This window comes from Phyllostomus discolor, chromosome 2 (assembly GCF_004126475.2).
Source record: "Phyllostomus discolor isolate MPI-MPIP mPhyDis1 chromosome 2, mPhyDis1.pri.v3, whole genome shotgun sequence".
Classification (NCBI taxonomy): domain Eukaryota; kingdom Metazoa; phylum Chordata; class Mammalia; order Chiroptera; family Phyllostomidae; genus Phyllostomus; species Phyllostomus discolor.
Genome location: NC_040904.2, coordinates 103,774,124 through 103,798,764, shown reverse-complemented (window position 1 = coordinate 103,798,764; position 24,641 = coordinate 103,774,124). Strand labels below are relative to the sequence as shown.

Sequence of the window (24,641 nt, the reverse complement as noted above, 5' to 3'; positions counted from 1 at the left end):
AAATGTCACATATGTGTGTACATATGAATTTTATTGTGCAGGCTGCTAATCACGACTATAAATACAAACTGGGGATGTGAATGAATTATAATGAGATAAATTTTACAAATGAAAGTAGTTTCAGTGCTTTGCATTCACACATTTTTAGTATAAAAATCTGCAAAGTTACTTCACAACAGAATTACAGATACTAACCCAGCCCTGACTCTGAGGTATGTGTCCATTAACACAGAAAAGGATGCAAACCAAACAATGATGCAAGCCAGATGACTGAACAAAGGCTGAAATCTACATAACAAAATGTGCAGATTGTATCTCATAAATCTGGGACTGGTGACTTTGGAATAAGGAACAAGAATGAACACAACACTGTGGTATAATGCTTGGCAGGAAGCCATGGTAATTACGAATCCAGGTAAGTTATGTCATGGATACTTTACAGTGGGAGGAAACTGAGAGGGTGGAGAATTTGGCTGCCTTTCTCCAAGGGACCCGGCCAAGCCGGGATGAACTCCAGTAGTCATTTGGAATGACTCGACTTCTCTTCCTGAGCTCCTCTTCTTCTCCCCCCAGGGGCTGATCTGGCCTTTTGAGGAGCTTTGCCCACCTTCTCCTGTAACTGCCCCCGCCAAGCGCTTGTCACACACGCACCCTGAGAACAGTCCTGCACTGATTTTGCTCTTGCAGCCCTGGCCTGCGTATGCAAGGTCACGGTTAAATTTAGACCTGACCACCTCGCTGGGAAGGAGCTGGGAAACGGGCTGTTTGAGGAGATCCACAGACACACTGGTGGAGCTGGCTGCTTGTGCTCTAAGTCCAAATGAAGGCACTATTTGGTGGTTAGGATGGAAGTTAAATTGGGGAGGGGGTATGATTTCCAAACCAAAGCACAAAGAAACAGGGTCTTAAAAATTTTTTTTAAGCTGAAAAAAAAAAAGCCTCAAAAGGCTATTGAGGTCTTCTTCTGCTTTCAGGCAGAATCCAAGTAAACCAATAGGACTGTCACTTTTTTAAATCCCTTTCTGGAATGAGAACTGGGAAAGATCTCAGAGGCCGTTGAGTACAATGTCCCCCTGCGTGTTGCAGAGTCAAGTGCATAACATTGCCAAGAGAGGTCACTTAGAGTCAGCTGAAACCTGTCATCAGGCATATTTAGTGGTGCATCACTGCAGGAGGCAGCAGCTGTGCATGTCAGTTCCTCAGAGCAAACACTGGAGCCAGGTGGGAAAGTCCCAGGGAGAATGGTGAATGGGAATCTGGCCCTTTTAATCTGGATCCCACTGTCAAAATATGGAGGAATATGACAGCTCAATTGGGACCCAGGTCATCAATGAGGAAGCGAGGATCTCGACAATGGTCCTTTGCAGACAGAGTACAGGCTCCTCAGGTGACTATGGATCAAAGAATAGCATGTGAGCTCTGGAAGCAAGTCAGCTTCAAGCAAGTACCAGAAATGCGAATTCCATAGCCCTGGCCACTTGGCTTGCTGATTGGAGCACTGGTTGAATTGAGTCCACACCAAAAGACTGTGGGCTCGGTTCCCACTCAGGGCACACACCTAGGCTGTGTGCTTGGTCCCCATCGGGGCACGTGCAGGAGGTGGCAGATCAGTCTCTCTCTCTCTCTCTCTCTCTCTCTCTCTCAAATCAATGAACATATGCTTGGGTGAGGATTAAAATAAAATTCAGGAAAAATTAAAAAAAATAACTTCAAAGTCTCTGCAAGTTTAAAGAAGAGAAAGAAATGTGAATTTCACAAAGCTATTTGCCTTTATGATTTTTAAATTCTAATTCTCTTGTGTTCTTCCATAATATTTAGCAAAAACTTTTGGGGAAGACTCTCTAAACCTGGTCCAGAATGCAAACAGTATCCTCCTGGGGGCCAGCAGGATGGTAGTAACCAGACTTTGGTACTTTTGTCAGTCCCTCTTGTACCAATCAAAATTCCATCTCTTTCCCACCTTCATTGTACTATTTTACTAACAGATATTCTCATAGCACCCTCTGAGAACACTAAGAAAAGTGTGTCTGTGTGTGTGAGAGAGACCTGCTGTCCCCTCGGAACTGTACATTTACAAGGGCTATGCCATGTCCATTTTGTTCACCGGCTGTGATTTCTGATTACCCTCCAGTCCTGGAGGAGCCAGAGATGATCAGTCTGGGACACCGTGGGTAAGGCCCCTGGAATTCTGTGCAGCCACAGACTCCCCTGGGTTCTGTGAGAAGGCTTCACGGGATGCCGATTAGATTGGAGCACACTGGCTGTTCAGGCCTGGCTTCAGATCAACACTGACCTTCTAGCTGGCCTAGAAGGTCACAGGAAGGCTTCCTGTGTTGGTTGGCCTTGCTTGGAGAACAAGGTCCTGATTTCATCAGAACCAGCCAGACCTATCCTCATTGCTAGGTTCTGGGAATCTGGTTATGATTTCAGAGGGGTAAAGTCCCCCCCCCCCCCCCCCCCCCCGCCCCCAGAATCCCTCCAGACATTTGGAAACACCAGATGCAAGTTAGCACTGCGGGCCAGATTTCTGTGAAAGCGAGTCTAGAGCAGGTGGCTAGGACATAGTCACAGGAAGCTGAAAGTGATTTCTGGTTCACTGAGACCCCTTGTCCCCTGGATTCCTTCCAAAGAGCTAAGTCTCCCCACAGACCTGATCCAGTGCCTCTGCCCTCCCAATTTCCCCAAACAAAAGAGCAGGACTATTAGTGTATATTTCACTGTCTCCACTATAAAATACAAGCAATATGCTACCGACAGAATGATAGCATTTTACTAATTTTCTTTTATAAAGTGCTCTTCTCGTGGATAAAACAGATCTTTATGATCTGACACACTGTAAAGTTCTAGTATTCTGTGACATGTAAGATGTAGTAAATACAGAACTCCCTAGAAAAATAGAGAGATGGTCCCAACAGCCTGTACGGCACTGGGCTCAGCCTGGCACTCAGTGATGCTTCAGGAGGACAAAAACGGGGATGGAAAATGCTGCCCAGAATAATACCATCGAATACTCACAACATCATTCAGCTAAATGACAAAATGAAACTTGCACAGGTTCAGCCAGGAGTCAGGGCAGTGGGCTCTCCCCATGCAGCCACACAGCCCCATCTTTTCCCTTACACCCTGGGCCTGCCAGCTAGCAGTGCTTTTGCCACATAAAGAAGCAGGACTGGACTGAATCAACTGAGGGGCTAGAGAGTTGGGGGATGTGAGCCCATTGTCACTCTCTTCCTGTTCACTATTCTTTCTAGGCTTTTCCTTCATTAGGTTCCTAAAAACTGGCTAATCTGAGCTCTGTGAGGAGAATTTACAACTCAAGCCCCACTTGTTCCCTCATGAAGTATTTTGCCTAGAAAGGAAAATGTATAACTGCTTTTCTTGAAAGTTTCAGGTGAGAAGGTCTATGGGCATCCGTAAGCATCAGAAAGGCCACCGTTCTCCTGGATTTATGAAGAGAACTGGAAGGATGGCCTTGGAATGGCCCAGGGTTGGCATAAAAGGACAGACAGTTGGAAACTTCCTACTATGGCACATGTAGTATCCTGGTCCATAAACTCTAGGACAGCTCGTCCAACAAAAATATAGCACAAGCCACAAATGTGAGCCACGTATATAATTTTAAGCTTTTTAGTAGTCATTTTAAAAAGTAAAAACATATACAATTAATTTTCATATATTACATTTAACCTAGTATCTCCAGAACATTAGCATTTCAATATGTGATCAGTATAAAAGTTACTGGGACACTTCACATGTTTTTTTGGCACTAAGTCTTGGAAATGTGGTGTGTAATTTGTAATTACAGCACCTCTCAATTTAGACTAGCCTCACATCAAGTCCTCAGTAGCCACATACGGCTAATGGCACTGAATTAGACAGCACAGCTCTAGAAGGCAGTTCTGACCTGCTTTCCTCCGTGTCCCCTGCACATCTCTGCTGCTTTGCTCACCCCGTCTCCTCACCCATTTAAAAAGGCCTTCCTGCCCTTTAGGCCCACAGAGAACCCTACATCTCCTGAGAAGTCCCCACAGATGACCCCAGGCCACTGTGCTCCCATCGGCCTCAGCGGCAATCAGGTAGGACCTTGGAGCATCTTTCCTCTTATTGTCTTCAGCAACTATTTTCCTCTTCTTGTTATCATTTACTGTTCCATACCTATGGAGCAGCTCTCAAGTTAGACAGCAAGATCCTCAAGGGCACTGAAACATCTTAAATTCTCTGTGGTTGCTAGCTCAAAACCTGCCACATGGTACTCAGATGTTTGCGGACTGAGATAAAGAATGCTTAGCTCAATTTCTCTTATGATTAAGTGACTAATGAAATCATTGGAAGGTGACAGTGGCACAGTTCCACAGAGACTTCTGTATCCTCAGTGCAAACAGTAATCCAACACTTATCCCGTGCCAGTTCGAAATGATTTACATATGCCAACCCATGATTTACATAAGGCTTGTAAAACCCCATGGCTGATTCTCTGATCATCTCCATTTTCCAGGTGGGGAAACTAAGGCAAAGGGCTTCTGTAACTTGCACAAGGTCACACATATTATTAAGTAGCAGAGCTGGGATTCAAATTCATTCTGGCTCCAAAGTCCAATCTCTTAATCAACACAATATATTGCCTCTCAATCCAGAACAACTACAAAATATTTTTGTACACCCTGCATATAAGTATGTAGCCTGAGAATCAAAGACATTAGTTTATTATACTCTCAGCCAGGGTATATCCTTATATAAAAAGAATTAATTCGGAAAATGTAAACAGAAGTAAACAATAGAGAGACATGAAATTCCAGGTCCCAGAGGATGTTGCTCATAAATCCTCTTAAAACAAAAACCAGTACACTCTTCTTTCAAAGGATTCAAAACTGGGAGGTAACTGGCAAAAAAAAAAAAAGGTCTTAAAATTCTGGATGTCCTTTGATTCAGAAACTCTGCTTCTCGGGGTCTACCCTAAAGAAGTAATTATGGGGGTATGCTAAGACTTAACTATACCAATGGTCATTACAATATTGTTTACAATAGCAAAAATTAGAAACAACCAAAAATAGGGAGATTGTAAAGAAAAACAAACCATATCTACAAATTATAAAATGTGTATCTAATGGTATACTGATAAACCAGCTCTCTGAATAAAACAAAAACCAAAAACAAAAAACCCACCTTGATTTTCGGTGTCTGGTGATTTTCCCAATACAAATGCTGCCACCATGGCCCATCTCCAGCCACCAATGGCTTCAAAATCCTGACTATTTAACAATCCCAAGCTGAGCTGAGCTGGTTCCAACATATTACTGAATGCACCCATAAAAACATCACAGAAGCTGTCCAATACATGATGTGAAGGAAGTTTATAACACTGCTAAATCATACATATTTCTGAAAAAAATACCCACATGGAAAGAAAGCCTAAAGGGATATATTCAGAATGTTGATGTGGTTCTCTCTAGGTAATGGGATTTTATCTTCATTTATCTGTATTCCCAAATGACTTGCCAGTGTTTATGTATGATTTTGCTAGGCAGAAAAAAGTTAATCAAGGCTCTCTTTCTCAGTTAAAATAATTAAGAAATGACTTATTTTGGAGGCATGTCTCAAAAGAGAGAGAGAGAATGAATCCCTGGATCTGTTCAGTGAAAGCAACTGCACAATTAGAAGCCTCAGGAGTGAGAAAATTCCTAATAACCACCTAAAGAGGTAAAGGATGAAGGGGTCAAACCTGCATCTCTAGCCACAGTGCATATTAACTTCCTGAGGAATAAATCACACATGCTGTAGAAAGTAAAGGTGGGAAGTAGGGAGCTGATAACGTAAACCCCAAGACAAGAATCAGTCTGTCTATATAGTCTAATTCTGGAATGATCTATTTCTTAACCCAGGGTCATTCTGCATCCCTTCCCACCAAACTTAAACAATCATATTGAATCAACATTAACTATTGTCAAGTTCAAGTCTTGTAATAAAACACTTTGCAGGCATTAAAAATATCCTGAAAATGCATCTACATGGGAAGATGTGCAGAAGATTAAGTGAAAGCAAGTTATAAAGCAGTATATAAAATATGGACCCATTTATTTTAAAATGGTTGGTAAACATATAGAAAAGGATACATACTTGTATTAAGTGGTTGAGTAGTAGTTGTTTCCAGATGGTTTAGGACTATGTTATAAAAGTTATTCTTTTATGATCCTTATGTTTGCCTAATTTGATTTGTTTTCTATAGTGAGCATAATGAGCTTTAAGAGTAATGAGGAAACAAAATAAAAGCAAAGGAATCTTAAATGGGAAGAAGGATGCAACAACTTCCCTTACTCGACCCTTGGGGTTTGAACAACTCAATGAGTGTGTAGGTGATTGTAGGTGATTCCCAGTCCCTACACCACCCCCACCCTGGCCCACAGGGCAAGGGAAAGTGAACAATGAGGGGGTCTCCCCCTGCCACCTCTCAAAGCAAGACTCTGCTGAAGCAGGAAGCCTTCACTTACAGAATTCTTCTGCTGGAGCTGGAGGAGGGGAGGAGGGAGGGTAAAGAGGGTAGTGAGAACACAGAAAGAGAACAGAACACACCAAAGAAAAATAGCCAAATGGAAAGCTTCTTAAAACACAGACCACTGGGTGCCACCTTAGAGTTTCTGTATTGGTGGGGTTGAGAACCTGCATTTGCATTTCTAACAGGTTTCCTAGTGACAGGTGACCACAGTTTCCGGAAACTCTGCTCTAAGTACAGAAGTAAAGGAAGCCCTCCTCGGTCTAAAACTGAGACCTGAAATTTGTGAAGAAGCAGAGTGTTTGCAATTGGTCCCCCTTTGGATGGGGAAAGATAACATTGGTTTCTCCAGGGGAGCAACACAGAGATTCTAATGGTAGGAGGGCAGAAATTGGGAGTGTCCTGAGAGCCTGTTACACGCCAAGTCCTCTGAGAGAACAAACACTCGCCTACAATCAATCCTTCCACAAGGGAAAGCAGATAAACCTGGAAACAAGCTTTAGGAGGTACTGTTTCAATCTGGGGGCAGAAAAGGTGTCCCTTCCTTTCCGGTTGACAGTTTCCGCACTGTAGTAACCAGGAAAGCAAGAATGTGGGACAACCTGTTCTGTAACTCTGATCTTTGCTCTTTTATCTGGCTAAAACCAACCTGGCAGCCTTCTAGCAGACTCCCGCTGTAACCAGGGCTCCCTCCTTCCAGGAAGTCCAACACAGCAAGTTCTGTCAACTTCAAAAGGTGTGTACCATTATTTGCTAAGTGGGGCGCAAAACTACCCATACCCCCCACCCCCTACATGGAATAGAGAAGATATTTGTCAGTCCTCAGAGATATGTCTAAAATCTTGGGGGCTGTTATGGGCAGCAGGTCATAATTTTATCCTGGGAAAAACAGCCTGAAGAAGACCCAGCAAAGCTTGCACAGAAGGGTTGTGCAACAAACCTTGGCTGAAGTGAACAGAAACACGTAGCCCAAGTTTCGGGGTGGGCAAAGAATAACTGATGTCTTTTTGGAGAACATACATTCTCAGGATCTAAACTTCAGAATTGCTGTAACTATTCTCCAGTTCTCATACTTTGTGTTTTCCCTCAGAGAAGAATCACTTAAGGATTCTTAGGGGGTTTTTTTTGTTGTTGTTGTTGTTTTGCCAGTATCTTCTTTCGAATGCTCTTTTATGTACCACACAGTGATTACAATACTAGAAGTATTCTGTGGTGTTTTTCTTTTTTCAAAATCGGTTTAATTAAAAAAAAAAAAGAAGAAAATCCCTACTTCTAGATCACAGGCCCTCCTCCCGCCAGTGACATCTCCACAGCATTGATGCACAATTGACGACGGCTTGAGCCAAGACCATTGAATTGCTTTGAAACTTAGATTTACAGTATAACCACCGAGAGGACCCACACAAATTTAGCTATTAGGAGTCCCCTGAGGATAGGCTGGTGTCCAGTACTACAATTACTGTTACCATCAGCAGCTAACCTTTTATAAGCACTTTATATGCCTGGTGCTATGCCAAGTCCTTTACATACCTTTTTGTTGTTGTTGTTAAAACCAGTTTTTTTTAAAAAGATTTTATTTATTTATTTTTAGAGAAGGAAGGGAGGGAGAAAGAGAGAGAAAGAGAAACATCAATGTGCGGTTGCTGGGGTCTGTGGCCTGCAACCCAGGCATGTGCCCTGACTGGGAGTCGAACCTGCGACACTTTGGTTCACAGCCCGCGCTCAATCCACTGAGCTACGCCAGCCAGGGCAACATACCTTATCTTCACTAATCCTCACAAGAGCCCCATGAGGTCAGTGCAGTTATGATCCTCCATCCATTCCCCCCAGTACCTAGTGCAGGGCTAGCAGGCAGTGAGCACATAAACATTTCTCAAATGAATTAAAACATGGTGTGTTACATTAAAATTAGTGCCCTTCAAAGATGGAATTATAGGAATGCACTTTATTGATTCATTTTCACCTGAAAGTGTCCACTTCAAGAAAAGGCACAAGAAAGAAGAGAGGAAAAGGAACCAGAAGGGAAAACATAAGGAGATATTTATTAAGAACATGTGCACAAGCTATTCTGGAAGAGACAGAGATCTGCCTTCTGTGGTCTTGGGACAGAACAGCCACTCAAAGCAGATCAGGCAGGTCCAGTTCCAAATGGTTGCAAGCAATGCAGCTACCCTCTCCCGGAAACCCCAGAACTACAAATCATTCCAGTCAACAGCACCCAAGTTCTAGGCTGGGGACTGCCTCTACCCTTCTCAGATGTGTCAGCCTTGCCTCTCTCCAGAGTGAGAGAAACCGCATGCCCAGGAAGACTGTAATGGAGATGAGTGAAGTGCACAGGGAGAGGGTTCTAGTTCTGACTGAGCCTGCAACCAAGTGGCTGGATCTCAGTCCCATCCTGTATAAAGGAGGAGATCTATTAAATAATCTCTAAGGTGCCTTCTAACTTTCCATGATTTAGTCCCTTCTGCTTGAGAAGCCCTCGTCAGGTTTCAGTTCCATGCTTTTAACATCTGGGGTCTTCCTTCAAGTAAAGCGAGGGATTTGGTTGGAAGGCGAAGGCAGGACATGCAGCTTCTCACTCACTGATGGATGAGCAGCGCTTCAGAAGTGTGGGGAATATTTTTAGGGCAGAAGAAAAGCGCATTCTCAAAAGGAACATCAGGATGTAGAATACCAACAATACTACTCCAGAGTCAGGAACGCCTGCAATATCGTCTGGGCTCAGAAATAGATCCCCAGTGTTCGCTTTTTTTAAGCTTTTAAATTATTTAGCATAAAAATGCAGATAGAATTGGAAATCTTACATTTTTATTCTACGTTAGGACTTACCACCCTGTAGCACGTGGTGCCATTAGGGTGACATGCCCCCAGCACTTATTACCAGTGATCGTGGGGTCCACAGCTATACCGGAGGGATATTCAACTTCCATTTCCAATCTCTGCCTCGCCCCATCAACCCACACACTCCCATTCTACTAGGTTCCATTCTGACTGGTAGTCAATACTGTTCTCCAGGTAATAACTGATACCCTTGCTATTATCCCCTGTCAGAGAATCAGGTATGAGAAGGGAAGCACAGGAGTTGAGTAGGGTTAGGGTTAGGGTCAGGGTGTGTATGTGTGGTAATTTTCCTCTGATTAAGATATATTCCTGGGAGGCAGAGAAAACCAGAGGTATATTGGGAAAACATACATGTTAAATGGTCAATTCAATTTTCATCATCATGATAAAGGCACTTCCTGGAAAATGAAGAAACTAAAAGGTCCCAAGGATTTTGTCCCTTGGGTGGTGAATTAAAGTAAATGATAGTGTCACAAGGGCTCCTCTCTGAGGTTGCCAACACCTCTCTAAAGGAACCTGGAGTCATGGTTTCACACATTCAATTCAGTCTGTAAAATGAGCTGTATGAATTTATTGGGCCAAAGAAGAGACAGTCACATCAAGTCAATGTTCTTGGTTAGTGACTCTGGGGAAAAGTAGTCAAAGAAAAATAAATTATGGACGAGAATGCCTTGGGATGTCCTGTGAACCCCCATAACTCTTATCCACACTGTATGACATCAGAAGCAAGCTGGAACCCCACTGCCCTCCTGGTAAAAGAGCCATGGGAACGTGATCCCAGCCCCTCCCCGCTGAGCTGAGTCAGCCTGGACAAGTCACCACCCCTTCATCTCTTCTGAGATACTGACTCCTGCCACTGTCTCACAGTGTAAATGGGGACACTCGATGCGCTTGAGATGGAAGGACAATGATACAGCAATAAATAAGTATAAATAAACCTCCCACACAGTAGAGAAGCAGAGGAGGAGAGTAATCAGGAAAGGTTTCTAAGAAGGGACTTTGGCCCACATACACAAAATTAATTACAAGTTAACCTGAAAATTAAAGGCTCTAAAACTGGCTTCCATCCTAGCAAGGTCAGAAAAATCTCTAGGATTCGAGATCTAAGAAGTCACAAATTCCAGCCTGAAACCCAAGGCTTAGCAAACTCCAGGGGGTTTGAAATCCCTTTTGTCATTCTCAAAGCAGTTGTTTTTTTTTAAAAAAAATTTAAGATAACTAAAAGAGAATCCAGAACTGACCCACTTCTTTGGGCTTAAAGGAAAGTATAAGAAGCAAAAGCAACCCTGAAACTTCCTACAGAGTGTGACATCAGTGATAAATAGCCCTTCAGACACATGCATGCTATTATCTCACTCTTGGCTATTTTTCACTTCCAAAAAGGCAGTTATAAATGTTATTTGTCGTCCTTCTTCCTTCCCACCTGATCTCCATTTCCATCTTACCCTTGTTTTTCTGTTTTCTCACCCTTCAACAGCAATTTCAAGGTAGGGAAAGATCACCTTTCATGGAGCCCCTTTACCTTTCTTGTGCTCCACAGAATCAAAAAACTGGAGGAGAAAAACAGATTGTTGCTTTTCTCACTTGTCTGAATCAAAAGACAAGCTCAACTAATTTCATTCCACACTTTTCGTAAATATGGTGTTTTAAAGCCACACAAGTACATCACTAAATCTTTGAGTCTTACTCTAGTGCTAACAATTACAACCACTTAAGATTCACCAGAGATAGTGCAGGGTGCCTCACTTAGCTTTGAGTCAAAAATAACCAGAACGTACCATTTCCTCTTGGTTCCTTTTCCTTAGACTTTACAAGGAGGTGTCCTTTAAATCCTGAGGGACTTAAAGTGAAGGCCCCTTGAGTTGGGATCCATTGTGGTGGGTTCCAACCTATTAGCTCCTGGAGGAGTAGGAAAGAGCCAACTTCTCTCAGGAGAAGAGATAGAGACTCAATAATCACCTTCTTTTATTGAAAAGGGGAAGTTGCCTTTCAACTGCATTAAGTCTAAACAACCAGAGAAACTGGTTTAACTGAAAAGGGAAGCAGACCTTCAACACCAACATCAAGGTAGGGAAGAAAGATCACCTTTCATCGAACCCTTCCACTCTACTCATTCTCTCGGAATTTTCCCTGGGCCCTTCTGTCACGTAATCCAGCACTTTCCCCCATATAGTTCTGGGGCTCTGGACGATGTATTCAAGCTCAGCACAAGGCACCTTGTTTTTCGATCTGCTTCTGAAAGATGCCTACATGTGGGGTGGAGATTCAGATCTCTCTTTTCAGTTAGAGAAGCCTGCAGGGGCCCCAGGGGAGGTGCCCCAACACCTCAGATACTATCGCCCTGCCTAGCCGAAGCCAGCAGTTCTTTGAAGGGTGGCTAACTCACCTTCCCTACCATCTTTCTCAGATTTGAGCCCCAGTTTTCCCTCTTCACATGTTTCTGATCTAGGAAAGATGAAGGAGTAAAGAGGAAGCACGCACATTGGTTAACCTCCTTTTCCCTTTAAAGGTGCTTTTGCTGCTGGGCCTTTCTGGTCCTTCAGTGTTCAGCTGAGGGTCAGTGGTCTCCTCCAGCTCTGGCTCATCTGACACCACTTTTCTTCCTGTGCCTGTCTCCAAGCCAGAGAGCCTGCAGCCTCCAATTTCCCGATCCTGCAGGCAGGAGGCAGCCCAGCAGGAGCCCTAAACCAGCTACTCACCCCCTCCTCAGCCACAGCACAGAGGGACAGCCAGGCCAATTCACAAACAAAGCAAAAGCTGGAGAGACCCGAGAGAATTACTCTGTAGGGAAGCTGGGCTGCCACGCATCTGGAAAAGCGCCCAAATCCCTGAATTCTGCCTTTGGACAGGAAATGGACTCCCAAGAAATCCTGCTTGGAAACCCTTCGCCATGAAAGCAGAGCAAAACCCACCCACTCAGACTCCCTTTGGCTATTTCCTGCTTTCTCGCCCTTTTAATGCCCCCTTCTTTCAACTCCCAGCCTTGGTTTTAAATGTCTCTGGACGAGGCTTGGATATTTGTGAGGGTTCTGGCCCTCTACGATTTCTTCTCCATCTGAATTCTGGCTCTTAGAGATAGCTACCACACAGTTCTGGGCTGTTCTAATTAAATTCAGATTGAGAGACTCTAATGCTGGGATTATGAACATTTTTGATTTGGGGAAAGGTCCTTCAGTTTTAATTAGTTTTTGTAGCCTTATCGCTGCTCAGGATGGAGCATATGTCAGGCTGTATGTGTGGCATAGAAGACGGTGAAGGGGAACTTGGATAACGTTTATTCATCAGTAATCGAGAGAGTTCCATTTGGACTTCGTCAGGCAACCATGAAGACAGAGACGAGGGCCCTGTACGTGGAGGTGGAGACGACAGGTCCAACAGATGACACTTAAAAAGGGCAAATGTCAAGTGAGAGGCTGCATCTCACTTCTAACCACACAGAAACAGAATCCCTCTTTCCCCCACCCTCCGAGCTGAAGTGTTAACGTGGCAGGACAGCTTTAGGAACATCTGCTAACTCTATCTAGGAAAACTGGATTTCTTTTTTCGGGAGAGGCTACCCAGTTGATAGCCTTCCCCTCTGTCATACTTCTCACCATCTTGTTTTGCAGGCTGATTTGGGAGTGGGGGGAATTAGTTGCTTCCTGAAAGTCTCCTCAACATTAAAATTAGCAGAATAATTAAATACAGTCCTAATTGGGTACATAAAGAGTTCTTGGTTAATTAATGAGGCAAACTCTGGCCCAGAGTTGCAAACCTACTTAGGCCTGCGAAAACCCAGGCAGAGAAAAGCCAGCTCCAGTCCCTAAAGAAAATTGTCACTTGGCAAAAATAGTTCCTGGTGCAGAGACAAGTGTCAAACGCATTCCTATAGCTAGGAGTCATCAGTTAATCCCGCAGCTGAGATCCATATGTAAATGAGAGCAGGGAACTGCGGCTCTGCCACTGCGGGGTCACACACTCGGCTCCGAGTGCTGTCTCCCCACCCGCTGCATCCGCACCCCACTCCCCAGCGGGCTGGCGCCCTGACATCCAAAATCGCTGATAAATAACAGTTTCCAAAATGCAGCTCCGCAGGCAAGTCAGAACCGAGCAATGAGAGAGCGAGCCCGCGCGAATTTTGCCAGGGAAACCGAAATAAACACGGTTCACAGCAAACTGTCTCCCTTTGCCGCCCTCCCACTATCCAGCCCTATTTCTCCCACCCCTCCCTTGCATTCAGCCGCCCCAGTCTTTGGCTAAAAGAGGGCGTAAGTGCCGACAGCCACTCACCTCTGCAAGGGAAGCAACAGCAGCACCTGGCAAAGAGCCACCCCAAAGAGGGACCTCGGGAGTAAACCCGCTCGCTGCCCTTCATGCTGCCGCGCGGCCCCAGCGCTCCAGCATGGCCCGGGACGCCAGCAGCGCGGGGTAGTTCAGTGGACAGGAAACTTCAGCGCCGCGGCCAGGGAGCCAGCTCTTGCCTTTGAGAAGTCGCTCCTAGCAGTCCTCTCTGGACACCGCGATCGGTGTCTCACTTTCTGGGATCTGGAGCCAGGAGGGGTGGGGCCCGTGCAGGGAAGGAGGGCCTAAGGGGGCGGAGTTCCAAAGTCCAGCTGTTTGCTAGAGTACCGGGCAGCCCCGCGCTCCGAGCCTTCAGCAACGCCTGCCGCCTGCGGCTGTGGCCACTGGGCAAACTAGGGAGAGAGGACGGTCTGTTGCACACCAAGCCCCTGGCACAAAGCCGATGTGTCCCCTTTCTGTGCAGCTTCCTTTCCCCAAAGGCCACCAATAGGGGTGTCCAACCCGCGACCCGCGGGCGGCAAGCGACCAGGGATGGCTATGAATGCGGCCCAACACAAAATCGTAAATTTACTTAAGACCTTTGTTTGATCATCAGTTTTCGTTAGTATTGTGGATTTAATGTGTGGCCCAAGGCAACTCTTCTTCTTCCAGTGTGGCTCAGAGACGCCAAAAGGTTGGACACCCTATGTGGGACAGGACCAGATTTAGGTTCAAGGCTCAATATTGCTTTCTCTCTCTAACAGGTTCAACTGCTCCTTCCCCTCAGCCTTCAAACATTGACAGCCTCCTCTGCACTGAAACCACCTTCACTATCCCTTTTCTTTTTCTCCTTTTGATATTTCATGCTAACACTTATAATAGCACCTCACTTTTTTGTTGGCTGGTGGGCTGTAATGACGTTGTTCGAAAGCATTCTGGATTTGGAGTCATAAAACTGAAGTTCAAAGCTGTTTGCCACCTACTAGCTGTTTGACCTTAGGCAAGTCACTGCACTTTTTTGATCTTCAATTTCAGCATTCAAAAAAGTATACAAAAGACGGACAAAGGATTGCTAATAGAATTTTAAAAGACCTATCCATGGAAGTGCCTGTTAGAGAGATGCTGAATGGTTCCAGGTGAGGGGACGGCAGCAAAGAAATGCCCCACATCTTCCTGATGATAGCAGCTTCCACTCACCACCACCACCACCACAATGCAACTGTCATTTCTTTATTGTATCTCTGTCCTTTTCTTTTTTAAATCTTTTTCATATTTCAAGGCCAAGCCCATATCCCCCCTCCTCCCATGAAGCCCATCTGGACCGCATCACTGGACCTACCTAAGAGTGAATGAGTTTATCACTCACAGGCCATCTCTCCCATTCCTTTGTGTCCAGCTCTGTGAAAGAGGGATTATGGAAACACACAATACTCATAAAGCACAGAGGGCTCATTCATCAGAAAAATAGGGAAATTTGTTAGAGGAATAAAACCCAGAATCACTCAGGTAACCAATTCCCACCCAAAAGAAATACAGCCAAGGGACAAGACTTCCAGGAATTACCAGTATTTGAGGTTTCCTTTCTCAGCTTGAACTGTTTAGATTTGTGCCTTATTTATCTTAAATCCTCACTTGAGGATATGCTCATTGATTTCAGGGAGAGAGACAGACAGACAGACAGACACATTGATATGAGAGAAACATCAAGCAGTTGCCTCCCTTTTGCACCCCAGTGGCAGCGGGGGTGGGGGGGTTGACCCTGCAACCTAGGCATGTGCCCTGACAGGGCATTGAACCCATAACATTTTTGGTGCATGGGACGATGCTCCAACCAACTGAGCCACATGGCCAGGGCTGTGCCTTATTTATCTCTGTGCTGCAGCATCTGCCTCATGGTTGGAACACAGTAGATGCTCAGTAAATGATAGCAGACGACTTAATGGGTAACAATTGTTAACATGTTTTGGGCATTTATATGTGTCAAAAAGTTTCCTAATTGCTCCCTATTAATTCATTTGTCCACACACAAAAAAAAACCTTATAAGGTGGGGTCCTCTATTATATCTGAGGAAACTGAATGAATGAACTGATGAGGCTTTGGTGGTTTAACTCTAAAAAGGACTCTAAAGAGCTCTACCTCATAGGGAAAACGAAATCTGACTTCCAGTTCTACCACTGCCATCTCCCTGACGGCCTCTCCTGGCAAGAATTACATAAGGATCTCACTATTGAGCAGGAAACGTGCCTCTGGTGCTCCACATACAAAACAGAGAAATGACAGTTCAAATTGCCTATGCAGCCTGCACGCCAGATTCCTGATTCACTGATTATCCCAACTACTGGTCAGTCTCATCTTGCCGGATTGAATTACTACAGGACCATAGTTATCCTGGGTTTCCATTCTGACCTGTGGCAACCAGTATGGTTGTCTAGTTCTCTCTTCCATGTCACCAAAGAGAACACCCATTTTGCTGTTCTTTGTAAGCCCAGGGTAGAAAATGGCCAGTATCTTCAACCCTTCTAAAACTGAAATTTTTTTTGCTTCTGATTCACTGCATGGGGGCTATGACACAAGAATCAACAGATACTTGATTTACCCACTCAGTCCGCCTGTTTGGATACTACGTGCCAGGCTCTGCTCTAGGCATCGGGTCTACATTGGTGCACAAAAATGACCCCAGCCCTTGCAGAGCTAGCCACTTGGACAGACTCGCCATGTACGTGAGCAAAAAGGGAATCAACACTAGATATTTGACCAAGTTTTGAGTTGAGGGATTTAAGAAAATAGGTGCCTGAATCCTATAACCTGCATCTAGATATTTTAAGGTGATACCCTTAAGACAATTTAGAGGGGATATGGTAAGTCAATGGTTTTTAAACACTGGTGCTTATCATCAGGGAAACTTTAGCAAATAATAGGCATTAGGGGTTTTTTTTGTTTTGTTTGTTTTGTTTTTATAAAGCTCTCAGGTGATTCTAGGGTGGAACCAAGATTAGGAAACACTGATGCTTGGGTATCCGCCCCCCAACCCTCAGCTCTGTGTCAAGATTCAGATTAATTCCCTTTGGGTGTAGGTGGACATTGGTATTTTTAAAAGTTCCTGGGTGCTTGTAATATGCAGCATAGGTTGAGAACCACTGGTATTAGGTGGTGGTTCTCAAACTTGAATGTGCATCAGAATCACCTGGGGCGGGGGGCGAGTTAAAGACAGGTGACTGGGCCCAGCTCCCACAGTTTCTGATTCAGTGGATGTGGTTGGGACCTGAGGATCTCCATTGCTTACAAGTTCCCAGGTGATGCTGATATTGTTGCTATACGGACCACACTTTGAGAACCCCTAGCTTAGAGGATTTCCCCCCATCTTTTTGTGACCTATGCTCACTTGTTTTTGATAATAGCACCTTGATTTTTCTTTAAGGAACCAGTCCTCCTCCATCCTCAGAACTTGTTTTGAGGCGTGGCTGACCGCACCGTCCCCAGCCTCCTCCACATTTGGGCCTGTGATTTGTGCTTGGCCAGTTGGTCACAAGGATTGGCTCAGCTTAAGCACATGATCCAGTTTCAGCCAATGAACTGTGATACCTTAGCAAGAACTACTGGGAAAGCAGCTTCCCACAAGATTTCTGAGTTGGTACAATGTTAGCCTAAGGAAGCTGGAGGCCAACGTGCCATAAGCACACAGGAAGAAACTCCCTGAGAATAAAGCCCACATGGATGAAAGAAATGAGATAGATAGATGATAGATAGATAGATGACAGATAGATAGATAGATAGATAGATAGATAAACAGACAGATAGGGGAGATCGACAGAGGAAGAGAGAGTAAGAGGATAGTTTTGATAATATCATCTGAATAATTAGATACACTTTTCCCCAAAGTATTGTTGATCCCTGGACTTCATTTGAGCCCCAAATAAATTCCTTTTGGGGAGGGCATAAGATAGTTGAATGTCTTTAATCTCAGGGTTTTCAAATACCTAGCCACTCACTCCCAAAGTTCAGGCTGAGAACCCTGGAGTTATAGCAATATCTTTACAGTGTTCTTAATTTCCAAACAGACGGCTGAGTCTTATGCTTATCTTTGGCAGAGTTCATCTTTAGTCAAAGTCCATTTTCCTATGAATAAGGTGTTCTGCCTCCCTGTGTGTCTATGTTATGTCTCATCCCCATTCCTCACAGCAGAAGAACCCTAAGGAATTCCTGAGAGTCTCAGTCTGCAGACATACTGGCCAGGTAAACCAAAATGCTGGGCCTAATAGTGGGGACTGATAGGACTGCCCTTCCCCCGCTCCTCAGCCACAGGCTTCAGTAACGCTGCACCATGACCTCAGGCTTCTGCCCTTTGCACCGACACACATGTGTGGTGAAAACTTTTCCTTTAGGATTGTTCTCTTCTGATTTATAGAAACAGAGTTTTTCAAAATCACACTTCCAGCCCTGGCTGGCGTAGCTCGGTGGATTGAGTGCGGGCTGCGAACCAAAGTGTCGCAGGTTCGATTCCCAGTCAGGGTACATGCCTGGGCTGCAGGCCATGACCCCCAGCAACCGCACACTGATGTTTCTCTCTCTCTCTATCTCCCTCCCTTCCCTCTCTAAAAATAAATAAATAAAATCTTTTAAAAAAAAAGAATTTATAAAAAAAAATCACATTTCCCATATTTCTTAGTGAGAGCACAGTCCAGGGACAGAAGGAAGAGCAACTGTGCCTGGACATTCCTGAGAACCCTCTTACTGTGACAAGCACAGTGCACACCTCTTACAGAGCGTGCTCGAATAGGCTCCGCGGGCTGTGGGCTGTGTCCTGGTGAACACGGAGGACAGGCCCTGGTTTCCTCATCCCACCCACTCCGACCCATCAATGACCCGCCTTTTCCTCCAGCAGTGACTCTCACTGCCAGCACCTACTCCCACATTCTGATCCAGATTCATATCTAGAGGTTTAAAAAGCTCCGCAGGTGATTTCAATGTGAACCAAGCGTTAAGAACCACTGACCTCCAGGCCACCTGCACACACTCTGGGATTACTTCCTGCATGTTGATAATAAATAGAGTTTGGGAAGCACCTGGACTCAAATGCTTTCACTTGTCCCTTGGCGTACCTTCCACCGCCTGTCATGCTCTTCATTTGCCAACTGCACACTCCTTAACCGTTATCTTCCCTGTGTAGATTTCCGGCCTGTCAGCTGCCCGGTTGGTTGACAATTTTCCCCAAATTACCCTGTCCTGGCTTTCATTTATGAATAGAAAGTTTTAACCCTGACTATGGCTTAAAACTCTAAGATTCTTGCCAAGTATCGACCATGTATCCAACAAATGGTTGGTTTCTGAACATCTACTCTCTGCAATAACCTATATATGTTTATATACATGAACATATAAATAACCTATATATATGAATAACCTATATATGTTTATATATATGAACATATGAACATATATATGAATATATGAAATTTATGTGACAAATATAAGGTGAATAAGACATGTTCCCTAGACAAAGAACAGGGTGAGTCCTAGGAGATGTAGTTGGTTCAATTGTTTCTGTGGTAGTAAAGGGAAACTGCAGGCAGACCAGGACTGGACATAGGTAGAGGTTTTACCTTTCTGTAAAAAAGAGGGACTGAGATAATCATCAGTGACCAGAAACATTTAAGATCAGAGAAAGGAGGTGTGATATTTAATTTGAACTCTAAATATATCTTTTTTAATAAAGATTTTATTTATTTATTTTTAGAGAGGGAAGGGCGGGAGAAAGAGAGAGAGAGAGAAACATCAATGTGCGGTTGCTGGGGGTCATGGCCTGCAACCCAGGCATGTACCCTGACTGGGAATCGAACCTGTGAAACTTTGGTTCACAGCCCGCGCTCAATCCACTGAGCTATGCCAGCCAGGGCCCTAAATATATCTTTTATAATCATATAATGTCTGTGTGGGTAACTAATCCGAAATAATGTGTACTATTTTAATAATGTCTGCAGAAAAAGCATGACTGCCAGCATTATGCACAGTAATCTCCTCTCCTAATTATCCCCGTTTAGCGTGGGCTAGCCGCAGCCCCACTGTTGGCCCTGTGAGTACTACCATCTGCCTGGTGACAGCTCCCAGACTCCAGTGACCAAATCATCACTTCGCTCATCCTATATGTGTAAATGCGTTCTTCTGTTCTTGCCTATCGGACGGACACCTGACTGTCTCTTTCTGGCTATCTCACTCATCCTCAATAAAGTTAAGCCATCCTGTCAATCATCCTCTTTGTTTTCACGGATCACCTGCCAGTCTGTCCCAGACCCCAGGTTAGGGGGTAGTTCAGACAGTACTGATGAAGACTATGGAGTTTCACAGAAGACCCAGATGTCTTCCCAGAACAGCCAATGTTCGTGTTCTGTGGGACATAGGAGAGGTAGAGCCATAGGCAGCCTGCAGGTCTGCCACTGAGTGGCCGCCTATGCTCAGGAGTAGGCAAGCTATTTATCAAAGTGAGAGATGGGTGCAGCTGGAGTTGCTAAAAACAAATCACCCCAGGTTTTGTCCACTTCCAGAAATGTTTACTTCTAAGTAGGTCAAAGTGTTCCCGAAGTAGGGCAGTAGAAGTGCCAGTCTATCACCTTGACTGAGTTTCAATTTAGGAAGGCTTACCATTGCTAAGTGTCCACTGTAAAGGATGGCATTTCAATCCTGACTGTCAATGCCGCCTTCCTTCCCACAGGCAGGAGCAGCTGCAGTAGCGTGTAGATGCACAGGGTGTGATGGAAAGGTTTCTGATACACTGAATGCCAAGTACGTTTTGCCGTGATGTAACTCAAATCAGTTTGTTGAAGACTTCAATACTAGGAGGGATGGGGGAGGTACAGCCCATCCTTATGTTTCTGACTTTTCAACAATTCCATATAAATGAGAGGTGCTGAGCCCATGTGTCCTCACAGAAGACTTTTCAGGAAATAGAATTTCAAAGTCTTCCTCAATCAGAACTCCTACCATCAGAACAGTATTTCCTCTTCCCATCCTTAAGCTCCTTCCTGCTAAAGCTTAAGACAGTTTCCTCTATAGTTCTTAGGGGATGGAGAATGCACTGAGCCTGGTCCTTCACTCATGAACTCCTCAGGGGTTTCTTCCTTCCTTCCTCCCTCCCTTCCATTCCCTTCTCCCTTCCTCCCTTCTTCCCTCTCTACCTCCCTCCCGTATTTACTGAGAACTTCTTATATGCCAGCCACTGTTCTAGATGCTGAGGATAGAGCAATGAACAAAACAGACAAAATTCCTGCACTTGTAGGGAGAATCTGGGGGTGGGGCAGTGGGAGGAATAGACAATAAACATTAATAAATATGTCAGGTAGTGAATAATGCAATGAGGAAAAGTGAAACAGGGAAAGGCCTATACAGTGTGGTGGGAGAGGGTGGGAGTGAGAGAAGACTTCTCTAATTGGGTGACATTTGAGCACAGATGTGGAGGAAATGAGGCAGCAAGCCATCCAGGTATCTGAGGGTCTGGAGTATCTGCAGTGCCCCAGGCAGGGGGAACGAAAGGTGCAAGTGCTAGATCACAGTGTGCTTTGCTTTACCGGGGAAAAGTTGAGTCAGGCAGGCTGGTCAGGAGAAAGGTAGGATGTAGTTGGAAGAATATGCCCTCCTAAGACGTCCACATCCTAATCCTCAGAACTGTAAATATGTTCCCTTACATGGCAACAGGGGCTTTGCTGATGTGATTATGTCAAGGACCTTGGGATGGGGAGGGTATCCTGGATTGTCCAGGTGAATGCAATATAATCATGAGACATCTTAAAAGCAGAGCACCTTTCCCACTACAGTCAGAGGAAGATGTGACTATGGATCAGAGAGACGTAACACTGCTGGCTTCGAAAATGGAGGAAGAGGCCACGTGCCAAGGAACGCTAGAAGGTGGAAAAGGTGAGGAAACCGCTTCTTGCTAAGAGCCTCCATCAGGAATCCACGCTGCTGACACTTTTAGTCTAGCCCAGTGACACCCTGTTGGATTTCTAAACCTATAGAACAGGAGGGGAATGAATGCGTTGTTTGAAGCCACTAGGTTTGTGGTAATGTGTTACGGCAGTAAAAGGAAACTAAGACATGTGAGGTGGAGTCAGAGAACAGGCTCTAGGGCAGGCCCTGCAGGAGTGTCCTTGCAGACACGCGGAGGCCTTGGCTTTCACTCGCAGTGAGACAGGAGCCACGGGAATGGTTTGAGCCGAGCCGGGTCTTCAGCCCAGGTCTCTGCCCTGCATCGGGAGCCAGCAATGGTAATGATGTATTTGCCCGCCTGAGTACAAAGGTAGGATACCATACCTCCTGCGGCCCACAGGGCCTTGTGGAAAGTGAGGCAAATGGGCATGACATCAGAATCCACATCCCTGGCTGGGGCTGGTGGGCAATGGTGGGAAAACTGGACAGCCCAGCCCTATTCCAATGGCAGGGACAAAGAAAGGGGCACAGGCTGTTCAGTGAGTGACTGGTCTCTTTGCTCCTAGAAGACAGGGAGCTGGTATTAAAAATAGCAAGTATTGTAAGCTGAAAGATGACATGTTGCAGGGTTTGGGTTCGAGAAGCAGTTTCAATTTCACACAGGTCCTGGATGAGGGGGAGTTGTTCTCAAGGTTCAAGTGATAGGATAACCCAGGGGAAGGTTCAAGTCGCCCAGGGGAAGGCAGTGAGATGATGAGAATAGGACCCTTACCACTCTGTCTTGCCAAGTAGCATCAGAATGCCTCTGTTGAAAGCCTCTCCAGCTGTGGCCTTTAATCCATTCACCTCTGACCCCACGACCTTCCCTGAGCAGACAGTGGGCATACCCCAGTAGTCATACAACTGCCTGCCCTCTCTGCTTCCCAAGCCACATTTGGTGCATGTCATTTCTGGTCCCTTTATGCTCTTGAGGGGAAGTGGTTTGGGCTTAACTAGCTCTAAGTAAGAGAAAATCACTCGGGCTTCTCTTGGGGGAACATTTTGTTTGCTGGGGTGACCTCCTCTCCACCTTCTCCAGCCTCTCCTGAGAAAGCACAATCAGTGGCAGCCTTCCCCGTCTGGGATCAAATCTGACTGTCACCTTAGCTCTGAGCTCCCTTAGCTGGCTCACAAGGCCCCAAGGGACAAGGATACTAGTCAAGCCTCATCCTCCCTCCCCTCTGAACAAGCATCATCCTCACGAAGATCTAACAGATTTACAGTGCACGCCAGGAAGAGTGAAAATATGCTCTTGAAATGGGCATTCGGCATGAATTAAGCCACAGCAGGCTCCTACAAAAAGGAAAAAGGCAGGAGGGCCCCAGAGAGATCAGTTCTTTCCCTTGAGAGCACATGTCCTCCTCCTGCTTTGGTTGCACTTGGAGGCAGCACCACGCTGGGGTATATTTAGAGGAGGAAGTGGCCTGGCCTGACATCTTCCTATTTGAGGCTTCAATTCCAAGCCCTTAAATATCAGAGGGATAGTCACCAGCCATAGGCAAGACATCTCACCCAGAACAAAGCAGGCCTGGGGCACACTTTCTAACCATTGTTGTTGATCCTAGTCTTTAAAAAGAGGGGGGGAGGCAGGGGAGGGGAAGAGTGTGAACTGCATGGCACCTATACCTCCCTCTTCCTGCAACTCCATCCTGAGAGGGCTCCCAGGTGGTTGTTCAATAACTATTTAGCCATTTCTGGTCCATCCTAACATAGACAGGTAAGTGGAAGGAATTCAGTTAAAAACGAAATAAGGAAGGCAGTCTTCACAGAACTCCCCTTCGGTTTTGTCTTGTTTGAATTGAAGAATGACACACTCCCAGCCACCCCAACACTCAGAGTCTCGCACAGCCCTCTATCGCATGGGGGCAGCCCATCACTCTGGTGTGGTCCGAATGTTACCGCCAGTGAGCAGAGCTCATCACTGAAAGAGAATCAGTCACTGAGAGGTGCCTGAGGTACAAGCCAGGAAGGAAGAATTTTCAGCTTAAATCTATCAGATACGATCTCGACCCTTTGTGTAGAAGGTGAAAGCAAGTTAGAAGAGGGGAATAAACCATCATTTCTTGGGGCATCATAGAGCCAGGTGGATCTGCGCTTGGTAGGCTGGAGACAGGGCCCTGGGTAGGCCAGGGATAAAGTCTGAGGGAAAGTGGAGGGTACAGATGAGACACAATGTCGGGGCCTTTACAAAACCCATGGATGAAAATAGATGGATTCAGACTGGAAACACCCTAGACTCACCCTGATAAAGGTCTCAGAACTGGGCTAAGGGGCAGACAGGGAGATGAATATTGATGGATTGCCTCTGGTACGCCTAGGCTGGGAAGTTGAAGTCAAGGGAAGTAAAGTGCTTACTTTACTTCCAATAGTGATTGGCCTATCATACGGATTTTAAGTATGGTGCTCACCAGCTGGTGAGTGGCTGGGCCGGGATTCAGACTCAGGCCTTCCACACCGAGACCCTTAGTTACTCCACACCTCTCATCATCTCACCTTATGGCTGACTATATACTATTGTAAAGCCTTGCGGTAGCCAGGCCACTTTTGTTTTATTCTACATGTTAGCCTGTGCACAAAACCAAAAGACCAACTTCACAGTTTAGAGGCAGTTTTACTTAACATTACCACCGCTGAGCCTCCCAGCAACTCTGTGAGATAGGCAATTTTATCAGCTTCTCGTTGCATAGATGCAAAACTAAGGTTATGTGGCTTTCCATTCATTCCACACCCGGATCTCTTCCTAGCCCATCTGACTCCCTGAGAACAAAACCCTCCTCTGTTTTCTCAAAAATTTGCAAATGCCCTTCCAAGTAAAATATAGGCTGATTGTAGCATACTAGGTGAAACTACTTAGAAATTGTTGATAGTCAACCATTTTTGACTACAAAAAATGGCAACTTCAGGAGGTTCAACCTAATAAATTGCCTCAAATGAAGACATTTTTGTTACGCTTGGATGAATGAAACATAGCATACTTAAGTTAATCACTTGAGGTTACCAAATGAGGATATGAATGAAAGGTAATAAAAATGCTATTTCAGAACAAATCGCAATATGAATGACAGTAGAGAATGACTAGGAAAAAAAGACGAGCCT

At 45.2% G+C, this 24,641-nt stretch overlaps 1 protein-coding gene and 1 long non-coding RNA gene across 15 annotated transcripts in view; both read right to left on the bottom strand.

Annotated features, from left to right (window-relative positions):
* Positions 1–24,641, bottom strand: part of KALRN (kalirin RhoGEF kinase) — a 701,923-nt gene that overhangs the window by 96,178 nt on the left and 581,104 nt on the right. For 6 of the 14 annotated variants that reach the window (XM_028504796.2, XM_028504798.2, XM_028504799.2 and 3 more), the window contains exon 1: positions 13,598–13,682. The exons of 7 other annotated variants lie outside the window; for them this stretch is intronic. In XM_028504796.2, the coding sequence (XP_028360597.1) occupies positions 13,598–13,682 (85 nt within the window). Of the gene's footprint in view, positions 1–13,597; positions 13,871–24,641 lie in introns of those variants that run through there. One more of the 14 variants, XM_028504795.2, reaches the window with a different exon arrangement.
* Positions 5,630–9,237, bottom strand: LOC118498904. The gene is made up of 2 exons (XR_004901397.1): positions 8,246–9,237; positions 5,630–8,017 (listed from the first exon to the last, which is right to left on the bottom strand). It is a non-coding gene; the product is annotated as an uncharacterized LOC118498904 (long non-coding RNA).